At 32.3% G+C, this 22470-nt stretch overlaps 1 protein-coding gene across 1 annotated transcript; it reads left to right on the top strand.

Moving 5' to 3' along the window:
• Window positions 1-3690: 3690 nt before the first annotated feature.
• Window positions 3691-22190, top strand: LOC125069550 (protein PRY2-like). Its single transcript, XM_047679072.1, has 7 exons — window positions 3691-3881; window positions 5630-5770; window positions 8005-8086; window positions 20426-20575; window positions 20782-20911; window positions 21172-21261; window positions 21767-22190. Exons 1-7 carry the CDS (start codon window positions 3691-3693, stop codon window positions 21952-21954), a joined length of 972 nt encoding a protein of 323 aa, XP_047535028.1. The 3' UTR covers window positions 21955-22190.
• Window positions 22191-22470: the final 280 nt, after the last annotated feature.

The raw sequence follows: 22470 nt of genomic DNA, 5'->3' as shown, positions 1-22470 counted from the left end.
ACGTGCAAGTCGGGTGGTTTTCTGCATCTCGGCAGTGAGTGTAATCATAGTGCCTCAGTCTTCAAAGACGCTATCCGATATTACCGACGACGACATCCATTCTGAGCTCGGCGAGCTCTTTAATTCTCTCGTAACTCTCCCCGGATGACCTTGGGGATATTATGGTTAGAGCATAGCAATTGTTGCTATCAAATATTTGTTGCGGCCCCACTGTTTATGCCTAAACTCATTTCACATTTGAATATTCTATAGGCTTCACGCTTTCGATTGGTATGTAATTTGTCTATCAAACAAAGAAATGCAATGTATTAAAAAAAAAATTAAATTGTTATTATTAATACCACGGAAAGTTCAGAACAAGCAAATTGTATACTGTGTTATACATGTTCGTTGTTAATGTTTATATTACCAGGAAAGAACTGGTAAAATCACAGACCAATTACATTACAAGCCTCTCTCAAGAGCACCAAAGTTGCTTGTTCTCCAGCTTCCTTATCCAGTCTGATTCCACCACCTTCTTTACGGTATCAGTAAACCTAACCCTAACTAGGTTTTTCCAGAGTCCACAGTTAATCCAGAATCTGCACAATAGGACTCCCTTCCTGCCGGTTGTTCAAAATACGTTACCAGAATAACGAATATCGTTAGTAATATTAATGTTTCAAGCTATGTCAACAACCCCGGTTCTTTTTTTGATAATCTCATGTGATCGATTTTCTTCTTAAAATACACTTTGAACATAACTCCATATCGTGGTGAGTGTGGGCAACCTTGATATTATGGAGCAGGTCGTGTCCATATTTCGGCACTGAAAGTCGTGGCAGATAAGACATATTGGATGAAAATGACTTCTTTAAGCTTTGTGGTATTGATATAGATAGGTTATACCACACCCACCCATCTTGAAGGCCCGCTCTTAAGCTATGCAGCGTTCACGTAAGTAGTTCCTTCGGCTCTCCAATTATCACGATATCAGCGGCAAATCAAAGGTGCATGATGGACGCACTGCTTATATCGACTCTATAACAAGGCCAATTATTTAATTACACAGGATATTATAACACAGATAATAAGACAAAGCGTTGGTGAACAGTTTTGAACATATCACATGGTGGATGTTCTAGTGCGGTCAAAATATACATTTCTATTTACAATTATATGCATATAGCTGAAAATTGGCATAGGTCTTATGTATACTTCTACAAATAACAAATGATTTATCAAAAAACCCCGATCCTTCGTCTGCTTAAAAAAATATTCAAGGCCGAAGATCATAAGTATCGATTGCATTTATTTTATTTAGACAAAATTCTTAATAATACAATCTTACACAAAATTTATTGATATAGGTATTATAACCATTGGGAACATCGATTGTAATAATATGCATATCCGATGTATATAGGTGATCTTATATACAGGCGTAAGTGGTCACCATTGCCCATAGACAATGGCGCAATTACCAACCTTGGAAAATAAGATGTTATGTCTTTTGTTACTGTAGACAGGCTCAAACATCCTTCAAACCGGAACATAACAACAATGTGTACTACTATTTAGCGGTAGAATATCTGATGAGTGAGTCTATCCAGAAGGATTTGCACAAAGCCCTACCAAGCAATTATGAAAAAATGAAACTTTATTCTGTTCCTACGAAAACTTTTAGTCTATATTCTGTGTAAAACATTAAACGCTTACTCTTCGTTTCAAATAACATATTTTCTTCACCTCTTATTCAGTGGCGTAGCTATCGTAGGGCCAGGTGGTGCAGTGCACCAGGGCCCCTGAGCTCTGGGGGCCCTCTAAAGTAAGCTATGAAAAGAGCTTTGAATAGAGATGAAGTATGGATTTAACTTACTAATGATATGTTCAACTCACTGTTCCACTCTTATTATTATCTATAATTTTGAATGCCAATATTCGTTAAAGACGGGGCGAGGGCGATTCTTATTCTATGCACCGGGGCCCTTATCCACCTAGCTACGCCACTGCTCTTACTTCCAATATGCAAATGAAAATTGGCATTTTATAACTTAAAATATTGTTTTATTCTTACATTATCCATTTTCATAATATATTGAAGGGCAGTCTAACAAAAGAAGCTTTATACATATCCCTACGTATTTCATCGTATTTATAGGAATAAAAATCAACTACAAAATAAAATAAACAACTATATAATTAATCATTCATATTTTAAGCGACTTTGTAAAGATAAAATTTCCAATGCATTCGACCTTTATAAGTAGATGTGATTTTTTAAAATTATATTATATTATGTCTGATACGAGAACGTTTTTTTCCTAAACATACAGGTTTCTTCACGGTGTTTTCCTTCACCGACGAGCTTGATATGATTTACCTATATATACAAATTAAGCATATGAAAATTCAGTTGTGTCTGGGTTTTAATCCGCAGTCTTTGTTAAGGTTCAATAATTTTAATAATACGAGTCATTTCGGTTCATAAATAATGTATGGATATCATTCGGAATAAATGTTTTATTGAATAACTGGATAGTGTAGAAATGTACCAACCTACAGAAGCAGTAAGTACATTTTATTAAGATTAACATTTTGACATATATATACACACTTTAGATGTACCATAATAAGCGTATCATTTTGAAGACATTTCATAATATGGATATTTTCTTTGCATCTAAGTATTCAGTCGCTTTATGGGCGGCTGCCGCTTGTGGGCCCTCGGCTGTATGTCACGAGCGTTCCCGTAGCCCCACTATTAGGCGGCGTGGTGGAAACTCAAGGAGATTTTAGTGGGTAGGACGGGGCACTAGGCCCCGGTGTGGGGCTTTATGCCCCAGTGTGACCCGCGTAGCCGTCCCGGTTCCCAGACCGGGCGGCATGGGTAAATGCATTTCCTCCTCTTAAAAGGTTGGAACATTTCTGCACAACACAGTCCAATAATAATACAGCAACAACAACATAGTCCATAGTAGTATATAAAATAATAATATTATTGCCAGATTTACTATTAAGATAACAAATAAAATAAAGTAGTAATGGTAGATATTTTTAATGTAGTTAAGTTCAATGTCCGATTCGGTGCTTATGACCTAAGCGAGAAATTGAGAATGTCAACGAAGAGTTGCAGACAGAAATCGCGCGTTTGAACTGCGCATGTGCAGTTCAACCTCTTTTAAGCACGGTTAGCTCCCGTGTACCCTTAAAATACCTGTAAATTATAAAAAAAAACGTGACACGAGGCCATCCTTTTTTTAGGAACAAAGTTAATTTACTTATTTACTTGTATGTAAGACAGAAATAATTTATTTTAATTAAAATTGAAATTACTGATAAATTTATATCAATTAAATAGGACATAAACGAAAACACAAGTAAATTAAATAAGTTTATACGTAAAATGTCAATATATAGAGTTGGATGCGTTTTAACAAATAAATAAATAACTAAAAAATGTGTAGCTCAATATAAAAATATTTTCGCTTCATATTTACATTTAATCTTGTTTTCTTATAAGACGATAATATTAATTACATAAAAGCACAAAAAGCCTTAGAAGAAATTGAGGTAATATTAAGGGTTTTTTGTTTTCGTAAGCGTAATTTCATCTCACGCCCGGCGCTATGCAGCATTTTCAAGGCCGCGTCTATCAGTACTACAGTAGGCTGCAAGCAGCCGAGCGCGTTGCGCGATGTTATCCGCGCTATGACGGCACCCCGCGACCGACGTGCCGACGACAATGTCGAATTATTGCCTCTAAAATCAATGCTAGTGAATAATAATCACAGGGAAGATGAAGCTTATTACCCTCCCTCGCCCGTTTTTAACAACAATCCTTCCAGCTCGAATCTGTACGACTATACGCTACTGTCAAAGCGTACACCGGCATCAAAACGGTACGTTGCCTTTCAATCAATGTTTTGCAATAGTGGTCCTTTTTGTTTTGAAACTGATTTTGTAATAAAAACGTGAAATTAATTTGAGTAAATAATTACTAGTACTTGCGTCTAAAGTAAATGATAGTCCTTTGTTAACGTGTATTTGTTAGCATTAAAAAAAGAGTGAATTCCAATATCGAAATAGGCAAATAGTAATAAAGAAATTAACTAATTTATAATATTAAATATAATAATGTGAAATGTAATTATTATGCAACTTGCAAATTAATTTATGAAGAATACGTTGTTGTAATAAAATATTGTGTATAATTATATTAAAAAATATATAATATCAGTTTGAATGTTATCGTGTAACTAGTTATTATATATGTATTTATTATAATTCGTTTAATTGTAGCGAACATAATATTGAAGCAACAAAAACGAATACATAATCAAAAGAGAATGCAAATTTTGGTAGTTTGTGAAGTAATTAACTATTTATTATTACGTTAATAATTGATAATAATTAGAGTGACAGCCTTTTTGATGTATTCACAAAAAGACGCGCCGTAAAATTTTGTTGCTTAACTATAATGTGCCGCGCGTTCTGCTTTACCTATATATGCTCTTTCACGGATAAACCACATTTCCAAATTTCATCAAATTCGGTTTAGTGGTCTAGCCGTTAAAGTGTAAAAGACAACAAAGGGTGATAGACAGTTAATAAATGTTTTAATGCAAAGGCACCATATACATGAAAGGATGAATTTACGTTTCGGACTATGAAAATTTACAATAATAATGATGTAACACCTCTATTGACATCTCATCCTAAGCTACATCTTTTGTTTCACCAGGGTTATGCACCCTGGACAAAAAACTACAAAATACCACCTTCACCGATACTTAATTAGAATGTCAAAACAATTAAAATAAGCACTAAGTATTTCCTATTTCGATTGAAGTTGAGTGTAAAGAACATCAACGAATATATTTTTTGTCCATATTCCTTTTAGAAAACCTTATTAATTTGCACGACGATTTAAATAAAAATTTAAATACATAAATATAAATATGTTTTTTAAAGATAAAAAATACATAAAAATTATTAAGATTAAGGTCTTAATTATAACGCGTGTAATGATGGCAAGAATGCTAGCAGCATTCCCCATTTGATCCCAATTCCGATCCTCTAAATAAATGCACCAGCCCTCTTGTCACCAGTAGAGACAATAAAGCCAGGTGTTATACTTTTAATGAAGGTTTATGCACCATTAATCCAGTGTCCAAGACTTCATTTGGAATAGGAGACGAATATTTGGATCGTTTGTTTGCTTTAGCTTTTCCGCGGCGGCTCCGGCTCTTAACTCCGGCTCTGTGTTCCTGGTATGAGACATCACCAGTGGGTCAAAGCATTGTAGTAGGGTCTCAGACAAGGGCCCGTCCTCGTTCCCACGGAACCATTGTCAGTTCATCAGGTCTCTTGCCATCGTCATGATGAATTTAAAGAGGCTCAACAAGACCAAACAAGTCGATGGAAGAAAGTGTATCATTAATATTATTTAGTTATTAAGTTGTATCATTAAGAAAATCTTGGCAAAGAAAGAGATAAAGATCACTTTATGTAAGAAAAATAATCTAAAAATAAATATTTGGTTGTTTTAACGTTTTTCAAATGCTTGGTAAGAGGTTGCGGATTACAAAAATTGTCATTGTCTAAATCTCATTGTCTTTAATTAATTTATTTTTCTTCTTCTTCGTAGACTACTCCGTTCATCTCAGCCGGCACCCACACCATTGCTGACGCTATGTGGGGCTCCACCACCGTCTCGGAAGCGCGAAGAACTCACCGCACTCGCCAATCTAAAAAAGAAGGTAGCTCCTGCGCTCTTACAACACGCCAGGTATCCATTTTTATTATTTAATTAAATTTTCCATTATACGATCTGTTTAATAGTTTCTTTACAATATTCTATACTTAGGTCTTTTATTTATCTTAATTATATCATAAATACGAAAGTTTGGATGAATGGATGTTTGTTACTACAATTACGCAAGAATGGTATTGAAGATATCTAGTTTGGCATTTGGTGGTAGGGCGTTGCTAGGTAGCACTCATTAGATGTTTTACTGCTAAACAGCAATACTCGGTATTGTTATAAAACTCAATATTAGTGGCGGATTGACGATGTAAGGAATGGTTAATATTACTTACAGTACCAATGTTTTATCGTTTATCACCAAATGACCCATTAAACTTATTCCATAGATAGAAAAGGAAAAATAACTCAAAGATTACCTTTTACCCCTCAGAGGCGTAAACTAAATATTTAAATAATTTTCATTGTTATTTTAACAATTTTATTTATAGAGTACTCTTTGTTCATTCGAAAATTTTAACCCATGTTTGTATAATTAATTTAGAAAGAACAACAGTTAATTCTAAAATTAATTAAAATGTTATACTATTTCATCCCAGACCGGCACAGCTTAATTAAGTAGATTCGTGATTACTTTTGTTTTGTTTGTAGTTCAATATTTTATTAAGCGGAATTAATTATTCGTTTTCATAAACGACTACATATATATAAGATTTATTTGTGACCATTTATATTTTCAATGTATTCTTTAGACTTGAAAGAAAAAAAAAATATAAGATAACCAATATTTGTTTATAGTTTAATAGAAAATAATCATTTTTTTCCATGCAAATAATTCATTTTCACGCAAATATTTTTACAAATTCTCATGATTATTAAAGATTTTTGCACTATAATTAAACTAAGTTATAAATATGCATAAGTTGAATAATAGATATTTATCCGGAGTAAATGCTTGAACTCTTGTCGTGTCGATTTTAATGTCTTCTTGGATTATGAGAGTTAAGAACTACAATAATGGTGTTTTTGTGCACACACTCGCGCTCTGTGATTTATACTTACTCTGATTATTATTATTATTTGAATACTCTGCGCAATTGTGTGCGCAAGTATCCCTTTATAATGACTGTTTGCGATCACTATTATATATTATTTCATAATCATATTTTGTTATTGTATAAAATGTACAAATTGTAATTATATAAAACATATAATATGGTGATTATGAGAAAATCGCGTGCAAAGAAACCAGTGTTTACTTCTATCAAAGCTTTAAGTTACGAGCACGCAGGTCTCCCTTACTAGAGGTCAAATGGGGTAGCCAATGTTCCATTTCCGGCCAAGCTAATTTAGCACGCATGCAACTTTCCGCTTCGTTTAATAGGTACTTTACGTCAACAAAAACCAGTAAAAACAGCTATAAAACATTTAAGACGTGTTAAATTCATTTTCTAATTAATAAAACTGGTAATAAAATGTTTTGGTTTCTCTACAATTTTTAATGTGTAATATTTTTCCTAAATTTTTCCTTTCGCGTCCAAATTGTGGGATTGATTTTACAAAAAGCGACGGAAGTGAAGACCGGAGAAGGGCAGTCTATTTGTCAAATGAGCACTCGCAGTGCTACATTTGGATATAATGTTAATGGCAGCTTTACATTTAATTCAACACTGTAACATGACGATTCAAAAGTGCTTTTATGAGCCTACTTGAATAAAGAATATAATTTTGATTTTGAATGTGAATTATCGGATATGAGCTGTTACACGTCATAAGTGACTACTGTAAGGCTCGTTAGGTTTTTATAGCTGTTTTACTCTATTAAAAATGGAATAAATAATGGCGCAATTTTCCTGTTTATTTATATTTTTCGGTGGTGTCATTCATATTGATGAATAACTCCAAGAGTCGGATTTAAAGGTCTGGAAGCCCTGCCACAATGGCGAGGAGGCCCTAATATATTATGAATTAATTTCAATCAGTAAGCTATAATTTATTTACTTGTATCGGTAACTTTAAAAACAGTAATTAGTAACATTTTTATAATTTAACTTTATCTAGATATTTGTTTTCTCGTCGAAATCTCTGTTACGGGGGCCTCTCTCATGTGGAGCCCCCAGGGCAGTTGTCCCGGTTGCCCTCCCCTAAATCAGGCCCTTATAATTCCTATTCTCTTCCCTTATATTCCTCTAGTGTTTGAACATTAGAGGTTAGTATATTACGATAATTAAGAACTCTGAAGCTATAGTTAATTTCAGGAAACCTTGGAGAAACCACGAGCCGACCAAAGAAGACAGTCAACCTGAACAGCTAGACAACAGACAGAAATTATTGCAAAGGGTAAGTTATAACAATAATAACATTAAAGTATAAAAAAAATAATAGAACATGTTACAAAATGATTTTATAAGATTATATTACTTAAAAGTAGTAACAATGGAGATGAAGAGATAAAAAACACCTCAGATATCCATATTCCATGCAATGTACTAAAACAGTTCTTATCAATATATCTCCGATTGACAGAACTTTCATTACTTAATAGCCTAATATTATCAGGAGAGTTACAATTTATATAGATATTACAAAGATAATGAATAGCCCAGCTATTTCGGGTATATTAAAATAAGACTGAAAATACGCGTGAGAAACAAGTGGTGTATCGAACAGATGTATTCATTTGAACTTTGTGGGTCTTGGTGAATCTCTGGGTGAAGAGATTACTTGATGCTGATACGATTAAGATATTTATTATCGTCTATATATTTTATCACGTGTTTTAGAATTAAAAAGGAGCAAATAGTAGGTTAGAAAAAAAATGAAATTGTATATATATATATATATATATATATATATATATATATATATATACAATTTCAAAATATATATATACATTCTGCACGTTTATATATATATATATATAAACGTGCAGAATGTTCTGGAAAACCAGGCCCTTGACCTATTAGATCGTTGCGTGTGAAACTCTCGGATGAAATTTTATAGTGAACTTTTGTTTATTTATTATTTTTACAGTTTTCAATCTTTATAAATGCGGGTATTATTTTGATAAACGTAACCGTAATTAGGCTTCAGCATTTTCAAGAATATACATGATCGATAATGATCTTGCACTTGATGTCAAAGAGCAGTTCTACGGATGAAATACTTTGTCATAAATAGTTATACTAAAAGATGATTTTAACACTAAACCAAAACAACAGCATAACAATTCATATGAACGATATATTATATTACCACGGATATACTAATGATTATATACTACATATAATCCACATTTATATAAATTTAGTTCTTACATTTATTTTACTTCCTCTCCGTCAAATTTATTTATTTCGTAACTTATTCAAGTACGTAAATCTTTATTAATATATTTATATTTACATAAGAAATATTTACACTAACAAAATACAGAAGTTACAAATCAAAATTAAAAATAGCTATGGTACAAATCATGACCGCGTGGTATGCCAGCAGAATGTCTATTGAATAGTAATTCCGATGCCCTGGGTGGACCCAGCCCTTGTCACTGATACTGACTTCTCCTCCTGACCAGTCGAGGCAACAAGACGGGGTATTATATTATGCTTGATAAGGGTTTTTGCGGTAATACTCCACAGTGTTTCAACTACAAACAAAACAAATACAAATTTTTAAATAAGAGACGAATATTTGGGCCTTTAGTAGAGCTACGTTTATTTTAAATTTCATCAGAATAGGTAAAGAGTTTTTAGTCATAACAAAATAATATTAGAGTGTGTTTTGCCAGTTCTTTATGGTAGAACTTAAATTCCGAACCAGTGGTAGCTTTACATTTCATTTTTATAGCAAAATGCCGATTCAAACGGTGTTTCTAAGAGCCTACTCGAACAAGCTGTCGTAGTGGTGCTCTATTATCGGTATTAAATTAAAATAGCAAATCATTCATCTTCAATTATTTTTTTCTATTTAATACTAACAGTTTTCTAATTATTTTTCGTACGTTGAAATATTTACGCCTTATCCCAGACACTCTGTTATATTAAATTCATTACGATCGGTGCAGAGGTAAAATCGTGACCATTCGTGATGACAAATACATACATCTAATTTTACAGTTGTAATATTAGTATGATGAACTATATTATAGAGCTTTTGACGTACTGTCTACTTTCATTTATTTTAACTAAGTATCGACTAATTTTCATAATACGTGTGTCAGAACTTCTTTCGGAACTTGAGATAATATTGCCTTTTATCAAAGTACTGAACAATGAAAAACTTTATTTGATTATGTAATTTGTAAATGAAATCTATGTTTATCTGATGTTATTATTGAGTTTATTAGAATGTAATAGTTTAAATTAGTGTGATTTTCAATGGTTCGTACAAAGTGTTATTCTCGTATTGATAATGAACGCAGCCTCGTGATAGTTATTCCAGGCAACAAGGTCCTTGGTAGTCGAAGGTCCCGGAAATAGGGCGCGCCCTTGACCTCATAGGAAACGCGATCGTCTTAACCTTGAATATATCCAACTCATTAATATAAAACCATTTTATACTTTCTGTTATACCTTTATCTTTATCAATTTCGACTTCATCTTTTTCTATCTTTTTCTAGTTTTTATCAGTAAGGGTATAAAATAATAACCATATTTTAATCGTAGTTTCGATCCCTTGGAACGAGACTTGACTTGGTCTCTTAATAATAATTCTTTAACAAACAAATAAACTCGATGTCATATTTATAATATTTATTAACTAGCAAGGCGGCACCAATAGTGATCACTGTTAAGCGTAATGAGATTGAGCTTTAGATCATTGACTTTAAAAAGTATAAATGATTGTGTAATTTGAATTCATACCTTAATTATACTTTACTGATTACATTTAAAATAAATTAAACTTGTGTTGTGTGTGTGGAGCCGAGATGGCCCAGTGGTTAGAACGCGTGCATCTTAACCGATGATTTCGGGTTCAAACCCAGGCAGGCACCAATGAATTTTCATGTGCTTAATTTGTGTTTATAATTCATCTCGTGCTCGGCGTAGAGAAAACATCGTGAGGAAACCTGCATGTGTCTAATTTCAACGAAATTCTGCCACATGTGTATTCCGCCAACCCGCATTGGAGCAGCGTGGTGGAATTTGCCCCAAACCTTCTCCTCAAAGGGACAGGAGGCCTTTAGCCCCGCAGTGGGAAAATTTACAGGCTGCTAATGCTAAAAAAACTTGTGTTTTATATAAATCTTAAATTCTTTTTTACTTTTTAAAAACTTATTAGTCATCAATTTTAAATAGTTTAAAACTGTAATTAAGGAATTTTAGCGCAATACGAAATGTACTTAATTACTGTTTTAAATACGTTTGATATCTCGAGTATTTATAGAAATTACTGAACCGAGAGTATGATGCCTTCAGAATTTCGTACTGTTGTCTCTCACTAGTGGAAGCGAATTTCAACCTTAATCGAAATAGGCGAGTCTTAGAAAAGACAAGGGAATTGAGGTGGAAATATCAATTCCTGTAAGTACAAATTCGCTTGAATCTCACGAATATGAAATGCGATCTTTGCCCCTTGAAACCTTTAATCGTTCAAGCGATTTTCTACCCGATGTAACAACCCAAAATACTAGTAATTTATGTGGATAAATAAAATGGTCTGCCAATAAAGATAACAGTTGATGTCGCTTGTAATACCTTCGTTAAATTAGAAACGAATTTGGGTTTAGATATTAATTAATTTATTTTTGTACTTTTGTAAGATTATCGATTATCTACTTTTCGGACTTTAGACGTATAGCATAGTCTTCATTTTTTTATTTCTATTTTTAGGGATGGTGATGGTTATAATAAGTGACATAAATATACTTTTTATTAGATATATATTTATCTTCAAACATAATCCGTGTATGCCTATGTACCAAAAAATGCGAAACTATAGTCGTTACATAATTCTATTCTAAGCACAATTAAGGAGTGATCTTTATAAGGACAACGGGGTTGTAAAACTTATTGAAGATACGTTATTAAAATTTTAAACTAATGATATGAGTAAGATTTTCATTACTTATTTTAGATATTATCGTCAAACAAGCAGTTTAGAATCACATTATTTGAATGTATCGCTATGCAGTCCTGATATCGTTAGCTGAACATAGTATAATTCTAGAGTCTCTCCCTCAAACATAAAAAAATACGTATAAAATATAAAATAAATATTTTGTAATTTTAACCTAAAGAATTTAATAAAAATCAAGACACTCAGAACTCTTTGTTTTAAACATGAGATGCATGAAATATAGTTTTTTTTAAGATAGTACGAAGCATTTCTAATACCAGACGTTCGAGTTATCTCAAGAACCGCAATGCAGGCATAGCCTTTAGATATGCAAATTTTGTTTAAACGGCTATTTTTAGAACTTTAAACCAAATTTATTTTCACAATATTTTATGAATAAAATTTGCAGGAACGTCGAAATTTTCAACTCAATAAAAGTATTATAAAGATACATATGTACAATGTACATATATCGAAGGCACCGAAAACATGATTGTGAAGAATTCAAAGAATTATAATAAAAAAACACATCCAATATTGCCATAATAAAATCTTATGGAACATTAAAATTTATTTTGTTCAATGATTTACTTAGTTACTTTACTTGTTAGGAGTGGGTACGACAATGGCCTAAGTCCTAAGTGGCCCTTTAACCGTTTCGCTATTGACGCTTCATCTCTTATTTTTAAGTCATAAGCGTGTGTTTCAACTCCTTGAACAAGAAAGTTAATTCGCTTACCGAGTGATTTTATTTTAAAAACCCAGCGTGCCGTTATGTGCAGCTATTTAGTCACGCTTCCATTTCTTTCACAAGCTAGTACTTCTACTATCAAAATGCCAGTATTGAAATCATGGCAAGTAGTGTGTTGTTCGTAATCCGTTTTAAACACGAAACGCAGTTCATATATCTTCATGGATTTAATTACCACCGTGTTAAATGACAGCCGAGATGTACTGGTAAGACAGTTTGAAAGGTGAAACGAACCCATACTACTGGGTTTTCATTCATTTATTGCTCTGTGGCAAAGAAAAATATTGTGAGGTAAATCCTGCCACATATGTATGCACCAACCCGCATTTGATCCGACGGATGAAATAAACCAAACCAAGCAAACCTCAAAATTAAAGGCAGTTGGAGCGCACCGAACAAAGTGAAGCAACGAAAGCGAATATAGAATCGTATTCACGGTAGTGCGAATTGCGTTTTGTTGTCAAGACGTAAAAAGTGTTGTCACATATATTATTATTTGTTATTACTTATTAACGTATTAGCAAATTGTTCAATACCAGCTCTAACTACCAGAAATTTTCCATGTAAGCATATTAAAATAATTAAAGTAAAGAAAGATAACTCTTCTATAATTAACATTAATAAACTTTTTGATAGAAATTAAACCGACGACAAAAGAAAAAAATGCTGGTAATTTCAATAACCAACATCCTAAGCTAACGTAAATAACAAATTTAGAATACTTAAAGCGTTAATTAGACTGAAAGACAATTTTTTGGAATATTATTATTGTTTATCATTAGGAAATATCACATTAAATTTTTAGTTATCAAATTATCTTGATAAATAATTTGAATTTCCAATATACTGTTAAGATTTACGTTAAGTCATTTCACAGTCAGTCACTTATACATTGAATATACAAGTCAAGTCTTGAAACTAAATTTTAAACGAATGTAACCTAATTGAATGAGATGAAACTTTGCACACACATATATTTCTGGAAACAGTGCAAAATACTATGTAAACAATACAATGTTCATTCTCTTGAAACACTTCATATGTGATATTTATTTCATATCATTTACATTTGAAAACCGTGTAGTTGCGAAGCGTGCATGACTTCCAACGGGGTCGCAACGTCACCGTTTCCGCTACGGACGTGCTACAAGTTTCGTAGAACGTCGTAGCAGTCTTACAGTTGTGTGGAGAGTATCTTCCATTTTCACTAAATCTTTGAAAAAGATTTTTAAAACATTAAGGTTAATCAATGTATTTTATTTATCGATACGCAACAAATATGCTGATAAGCATATTCAAGTAAAATTTTTGAAAACCAGAATAACCATGTATGATAGGAACGAGTATATTATTTGATTTTATATGTATTATAAAAATCCATTTCAATTGGATCTTAAATCGAATATCACAGAAACATAGTTCTCATTACAAAAGTTCCATAAAGCATTTCTTTTCTAAGAAATCTCTTTGAAATACTCCTTAAATACGAGTACGCCGCGTTCGTACGATCTGTAGTGACTCCAGCTCTTCTTTGTTTATTTATCCAAGTTTCCACAAACTTCTATTTTTAGAACATATATTTTGGGTATGGATGGTTAAACACGTTTAAAAAGATTTATAGTTTAGAGGTTTATAGATGTATGTTGGAAATTATTTTCAAATTCAACATAAAAGTATTAGACTCTCGTATTGATTGGCAGATTTGTTTATTCGATTATAGAAGTTTTATATTTCATTATTTCATACGGACAAAAAACACTATTATAACACAATATAAATTAATACATAGTATAAAACGAAGTCGCTTCCCGTTGTCTGTCTGTCCCTGTGTATTGTATGTATGCTTGATCTAAGCATTTAAAACTACGCAAAGGATGTTGAAGCAGTTTTTTTAATACATAGAGTGATTCAAGAAGATGGTTTACATGATTAATACAAGGAAAATATAATAGAGAAACACTGATAGTTTTAGAGGTCTCTAATGTGATTTCGTAAATAAATATATTTTTTGCGCCTACATTGCAAACACTGGCTGAACAACGAGATAGAACAACATAATGTATCATAGTATTGCACACCTGAAAAACGTCTTCATAAAAGCTGCGTGATGGTATATGTCTATCTCTTAGGGATAACCCACAATAACCATTTTTATCCTTTATAAATAACGGCTTATTTACGATTTTAAGCAAACAGCATAAATCCTTATTCATTTAAGTACCTTAAATAAATTGTACATTTAACATAAATCAATATGGCCCTGAACTGACTGAGAAAGCTGTGAACGTTGTATATAAAGACATTCTTTTATATATTTAGTATCAGCATTGTATCCGTGCGAAGCCGGGGCGGATCGCTTGTTATAAATGTTGAATATTATAAATCAGTTTTTACGCTTTCAAGACCAAAGCACTGAACCGAATTTGATGAAATATTGTATAAAGCAAACTTGAGTCCCAATGAAAAGCATAGGCTACTTTTTATAACTGACGACTAACCCCTAAAATTCGAGTGATGTCAGGGACGACAACTAGTTTTTGTTAAAGTTTCCTGCACTCGATTGAGTGCATATACTTTGGGTGCTATATTAAATAATAAACAATTAATAAAAATAATCATTAAAAGTAAAGCTGTTTCAATGGATCACTTAAATTATTAAAATATATTTCAAAGTAACGAAATACGGAATAGTGAGACCGCTCCATCTCTGAGTCTTTGTGTATAAAGCTATACAAATTTAACCTCATTGTTGCGGTAGTTTTTAAAGGGCAGAATCATTAACGTAATCGCTGAGCTGTTTTACATTATAAGTGTACATTACATTATCAATAGTTCCATAACAATATCAAAGGCAAAGGTTTAACTTTAGTCAGTTGCCCTCCGCCTAACTTTTTTATATTAAAAAAAAACTTTCTCGTTTCATTACTTATCATAGATCTTATCTTGGATATATAACTTAGTGATAGCGGCGCTATCACTAAGTTATGTTTTTTTTCTGTGGTTTAAGACATCTTGATCATAACCACTACCCATGTGTGTAGTAAGTATGTAGTCTATTCCGGATTGGTTCCGTCAATCTCTGGTATAGATATACGCTGTATCTAGCCATCTCGGGTCGTCACGGCTATTATTGAACACGATGATAATTAAATCCATGAAAATATATGAACTGCCTTTCGCGTTTAAAACAGAGTTTGAAAAACACACTACTTGCCATGATTTCAATACTGGCATGTAGTTAGTAAGGGTAGTATGTGAAAGGAATGAAAGCGCTTGACTAAAAGGCTTCACATAACGGCACGCTGATTTTTTTAAACTGATCCCATTCATTTAGGCGAATTTCCTAATTTACTCGTCCATTATATGAGTTGAAACAAACGCTTACTACTATAAACAGAAGGTTTAAAGGTCTAAAAGTTTAAACAAAATTTGCATGTCAAGACTGTGCCTGCATTGCGGTACCTGAGATAACTCGCACGTCTGATACTAGAACTACTTCGTACGTAATCTAGCACAATCATATGGCAAGCATGTGTGTTTGAAACAATCAGTTCTTTATTTTCTTAATTACTAATAATTATGAGGTAATTATGACCTGATATGTATATTTTTATCGCTTTACGTATATCAATTATGTTAAGACTCCTACTTTGGAGGAGATTTTATGATAAAAAAACGTGTAGTATTCGATAAGGATTGTTGCGAAAGACATTTGACTGTCGTGTTGTTCTTGGCATCCACCACTACCACCCGTATTCCGCGCTAGCACTGGCAAAGCACAGCACAGGACGGGGTGTTTACATTCGGAAAGCACGTAATGATTTTGATTCTATTCCTGAACTTTTTCAGGTGTGTAAAATTAGTCGTTCTTTCAGATTATGAGCGTAAATAAGAAGATAAATTTTTCTTGTGAATAAATTGTGTGTGCATATACCTGTGCACTGTAATATGTGCCGCGCGGGGTAACGTCATAAGTAAATTCAATTATAATCAACGTAGGCCTAACTATGTTGTACACATTAACATCGTTTTGAATAAGTAACGAACAAAATATTTGTTTGTTTATATAATCTCTTATTAAGTAGAGTGCTATAGCAGATACAGGATAAGTTATTAAAAGCACAGGGTTGCAAGCTCACAATACGTTATTAAAACTTATAATACCAAGAGCTCGTACAACTTTCCAAGTTATGACGATATTAGTTCTAGGTTCGCTCCTGTGTTCTAAAATATTTTAAACAAATTCATTCTGTGAAGTTACTTATAATATTATATTATTATATAAATTCATATTATGTCTTAAATGTTTAATTATACTTTAAACGTTATTAACTTTTTACGGTATTTTATAAGTAGTCTGGCGGCACCAAAGTCAAAGTCAAAAATCTTTATTCAATATAGAAGTGTTTACACTTGCTTATCGATAGTCAAAAATCTACCACTAAAAACTTTTCTTTATTATACAACTATATAACTTATTTCAGTATAATAATTTAAAAACTTTCATTTGAAACACATCTTTGACTACACGGAGGGTATATCATCAGCTAATTAATTACAATTCAATATTAAATGCAAGAGGTAACCAAGGATTATATTATTATCTGAATAAGGATTAATAAAGGATTGGAGAAAATTACATCGCAAATAACCTAACAATGTATATAATAATAGTTAAAATAGACACATGTTATCGCGGAATTTTCTGTAGGGCTTTTAAAGACCTGTATTTCATTAGTACATTGTTTTGATGTATTTCCTAAAGTTTAGCCAGCGTTAGCCACGTGAGTATACGAACCGTTTTTTTGGAAATCATAGATCAGCCAATTTGGACAAAATATTAACAAATTATACATAAAAACCTTCTTCGATTACCGCTCTTTCTAATAGTGACAGCCGATTCAAAGAAAACGAAAGGTAGATGAACGCGGAGATTTAGACATAAACAGAAAGCGACTTTGTATTAGACTATTTATAGATATATGTATATATATCAGCTGCCTGTCCCGACTTCGTATAAATATTATTATTTTTTTTTTAAAACCTGGAGATCGATCGCAGCTCAACCTCAAACAGGACTCACTGCAGGTCCAGCCGTTTGAGTACATTTAAAAGATTTGTATAAACAAAACAAACAAATGGTGCTTAGTAACGCTTTTCTATTTTATGACATGTTTACTAGTTTTATCAATTCTCTCTTTTAATACTATATTGAGTAGATGACATAACATATTGTAAACTGCAATGATAAATATCTATAAGTATTATATCTAAGCTATATATTCAATAAAGTGTATGCCATATAAGCACTCTTTATTAAATTCAATGTTATTTTCTCAACGAACCCAGTATAAAATTAGCATATTCGTTCAAAAAAATAGTACTTTGGATGCAAATCGGCTTTCGGGCGATCGGTGCTTCGGTATATACTCGTAGTTGAAACGGCTTTGCTCTCATTAGGGTTATTTATCGGGTAAACGCTGTCGGCACGCAGGCCTACGTTGCCGCATGTCTGACTTATTCATGATACAATAATAATATTTAATACTATTATGTAATCAATTGCATATTGTTTCTTTTTAAGTTAACTTTTTGTCTACTATTACGAAGAATAAGAAAAATAATATTTAGGACAAGATCGTTATTGCAATGGAGATTAATAACTAAATATTAATATCATATATAATATAGAATATATATTTTAATTAAAAATAGCAAAAAAATGTTTATAATTTATCCATCTGCTACTATTTTAATGTTTAGTTACTATATAGTTATTTTTTTCATTGTAATTATTACTTATCTTATTTTTTATATATTAATAGCGTAAGCCGATTTTTGTTCCACTGACTATGGGACCACAGATGCATATAAAAAAATTAAACAAAGAATTAATTTTAGAGAGCAGAAAAAAGTTACTGGTCGGTTAGAGAGCGGTACTACGGTTGTAATTCTAATTGAACTAATGTATTAGTCTAAGAGCCAGTGATCGACTACATTACTATTTGACATTAAAAATTATAGTAAGTTTTCATAATTTTAGAGCTAAATGTTGCAATGTGCAGTTTACAATGAAATTAAATCAAAATAAAACATGACATAGGTTTCGAAATACCTAAAGAATCTTTTGAATAAACGCGAAGTTACTCGGGAGACCCACTAGTTATAGATAAATATTAAAACTGTATTATATATAATGATATAGTCCATACTTTCTTGGTTTACTATTTACTAATAAACGACGCGAACAGGTACCAGAATATATTTTTTTTCAAAAGACGTAAGATAAATAAATTTTATTTATCATCCGAACGAAGTCGAGGGTCGAGAATAAATGAAATAGGTAGTTCCATATTTATTTTTCGATATAACTTTTGAAATACTTGGATTATTTAATGTGGAAGGAACCCTCAAATATGAACTTTGACCTTTAGAAGTTTTTTGGACGATACCCAAAGTAATATAAATTTTCCGTAACGATATTCGTAGCTTGTATTTCTTACGTAAATCATAAAATTATGAGGCTGGCACATCAGGAGGCAAAGTATGCCAAAAATTATTTTTAGAATACATTGCAAAATTAAATGGAGGGCGGTTCAATCGTATTGGCGCGGCTCCAATTTGTTCGGTTCACTTGCAACTTTATTGATTTAAAGCCGTAACTTTTAAATTGCACATTACTTACTTTTTAAGTCTTAGATATAAACTTGGCTATGATCTAAACGATCTCTCTTATCTACAATATATATTTTTATTACCCATTAAACACAACGATCTGGTTTAAAGAATTAAATAACTTAAGATACTTAGAAAAATATTATGAATAGTTTAGTTAATAGTAGTTATTATTTTGCTCCACGGAGTTCAAAATTATAATTATCTGATCTGTTTATTAACTAATTATTTTACAATCATACGATTATCAGATTTGTCTTTATAATTCTATGTGTACATATATTTTACAAAACAATATTGAGTCACGCAGTTTCAAAATGACACCCGAGAAATTCGCTTATTAACATTGAAATGACATTTTATGTTAATATCAAATTGCACGGAAAACATTCATCGTTTTAAGACAATTTTTCTCCGGTTTGACATTAAGTTAATATATTTTTTTACTTAGTATCTCTTTATATATAGCTTTACTTAGTCATTATTGTTAAGTATTTTCTTATTATGAATGATAAAAGTTCAAGTGCTTAATAATAAATACAATTTACTTAATAGACAACGAATTGTTGTAATCTATCCTTGCGGGGTGGAGGTTCATTCAACAGTATATGTATATTTGCATTCAATTGAACGTAGACAGTAAAGAGGTTGACTGTAATTCAATGTAATATATTACTAGCGCAGCACTTAGCGCGTTTTGTTATTAAAAGAACGATAATCTTGGGCCAATATAAGCTGGGCGATCAATCATCTTTACTCTGTTAATGACGTTTGATGTAGGGTAAAGTGATTGATTTATATGATCCCTTTCATGAACGGGCGCAACTTTAATGGATTTTCCATTAAAGGATATAAAATAAGTTCACACTATATTTTAAAAGTATTTAATTTAAAAAATCGATAGAGTAGAAATATAGGAGTCGAATCTTAATATTATTGTAATTGAAAGCACCAACCGTGCCAATCCGCATTGGAATCAACCAACCCGCATTAGAGCAACGTGCATGGTACATTTTATTCCCAATGACAAATGGACAACGGACAAATATATTATATTTATCTATTGATCAAAGTAAATTTCGTCATTATGCAATTTTCTCTTTTTATTCTAATCTATCTCCAAAATATATATTTAAAATCATATAATGTTTTGGATTGTTATATGTGTAAGATATATTAACATTGTATTATTTCAGATACTTTTATCCAAGCCGGTAAGCATGGTAGTCCAATGGAGCGAAGTACGCACTGCTTGGCAGGACAGTGATTTTATTACAGAATGCTTATGTTGGCACAATGTCTATCGCCAAAGGCACGGCGCTCCTCAGCTTTACATGGCTCCTGAGGTAATTATAAATTTCCGAACTGGTAATAATGCATCATAAAATCATGTAAATTTACGATTCAAAGGTGGTTATTGCGTGAGCCAGTTTGAATATAGTAAATTTTGATTTAAAAGTTAACACATTTTTGTCATATAACTGGACTTTATATAATGCTTAGAGATATTTTCTGTGTTCATAGTTTATTAATTAATTATTTGATGTTGTAGTTGTGCGATTACGCCCAAGCTTGGGCCAACCATTTGGCGCACACCAACAAATTCCGTTACAGAAACGATCGAGACGTTGGACAGAATCTCTACCAGCGTCCCGTAAGCGATATTCAGCCTGACGTGACCGGTGAGACATTATTCTGATTCAATTTAGAATAGACGCTGAACAATAGCAACGAAATTAAATAAAGTAAGACATCGATGTCGAGTAAATAGGGTTTAAGATATTTTTCCAATTATTGGTAACTTTACGTGTACTACATATGAATTTTATGATAATTATAAGTGGGTAATTTCAAAAGTATTCTCTGATACGTATTTGGAATTTGGAGTAAATACTCTAATGTTCAAATAGTTTTCTTTTTAAATTGGTAATACAATTTTCAGGTCAAGAGGTATCATCGTATTGGTATGCAGCAGTTCGTCAGTACAACTTTTTTAAGGATACTGACATTCTGCATGCAAACGTTAATGCAGGTAAACATATTGTTATATACACACATATAAACTTCAACCCAGTGTTAGTGTAAGTCGAAGAAGGAGCTGGAGCTCCAAACCTACTCTTCAAAAGTATAGCAAGGCTTATTCTATCAGTGGGTTATCATTTACATGTTGTTAAATACACGTTTGCAATAATTATAATATCAGTAAGGATTGTATAATAAGTTAATGGTAACTTACAACTTACTTGGTGGTAGGGTTTGGTGTGAAAGCCTGTCCTGGTAGGTACCACCCACTCCTACATTCCACCTCCAAGCTACAATACTTAATATTGTTGTATTACGGTTTGAAGGATCCGGGAGCCAGTGTAACAACAAGGGACATAACATCATGGAGTTATATGCCATCAGATGGCCTATTTACCAGTCCACCTACATTTATAAAATATAACGTAGACGTAGTTTCATAGACAAAAAAATAAGTGTTTTTATGCAGCGGATACGAAACCAGAAATAAAAATCAATATTTTCCTTATCTTCAGGTCACTTCACACAGATGGTCTGGGTGGCTACGCGTTTCTTTGGAGTGGGCAAAGCCAGATCTCGGGCAGGCAAGGTAATAGTAGTAGCTAATTATTCTCCTCCGGGGAATATGTCTGGGCAGTTCGAAACCAACGTATTGCCGCCCCTCCCGGATAATTTTCCAGACATACCTCAGCCAGAACACTGACGACAGCTTTCCATACGTGGCAGACGGCTCAAAATCGACGCCACGTTTAGGAAATAAAACAATATCCGAGCAATTTATATGATTCATGAGCAAGAAAACAAATATTGGTTCGAATTTAAAACAGGTTATATTCTCCCAAAATGGTTTTAAAATTATAAACAGATTCTGGAATGGATTACCTAGATAATTATTTGCCGGCTTGTCATTTTAAATCCTGCTTCTATAAAAAAATCTAAAGTGTCATTACGTTGTGGTGTCATTTTCAAAAATGAGTATAACATTTTAATTAATCAAATCCAGATTTTCACTCGCATTTGAAAGTATTTCCAATTTTATTATATAATTCTTTCGAAACTTTGCTTCCTTATATCAGTATAAAATAAAAATAAAACTTCGAAATAATCCGGTATAAAAATAATACTTCCGGCCTAAGTAAAATATAATTATTTCCTCGAATAACTCCCTTTATCAGGATATGGAATTATAATTTAACCAATAAAGACATCCAAAGCTCTT

This window comes from Vanessa atalanta, chromosome 2 (assembly GCF_905147765.1).
Source record: "Vanessa atalanta chromosome 2, ilVanAtal1.2, whole genome shotgun sequence".
NCBI classification, from domain to species: Eukaryota; Metazoa; Arthropoda; class Insecta; order Lepidoptera; family Nymphalidae; genus Vanessa; species Vanessa atalanta.
Note: the sequence above shows the minus strand (reverse complement) of the source record. Positions and strands in the feature narration are given on the sequence as shown.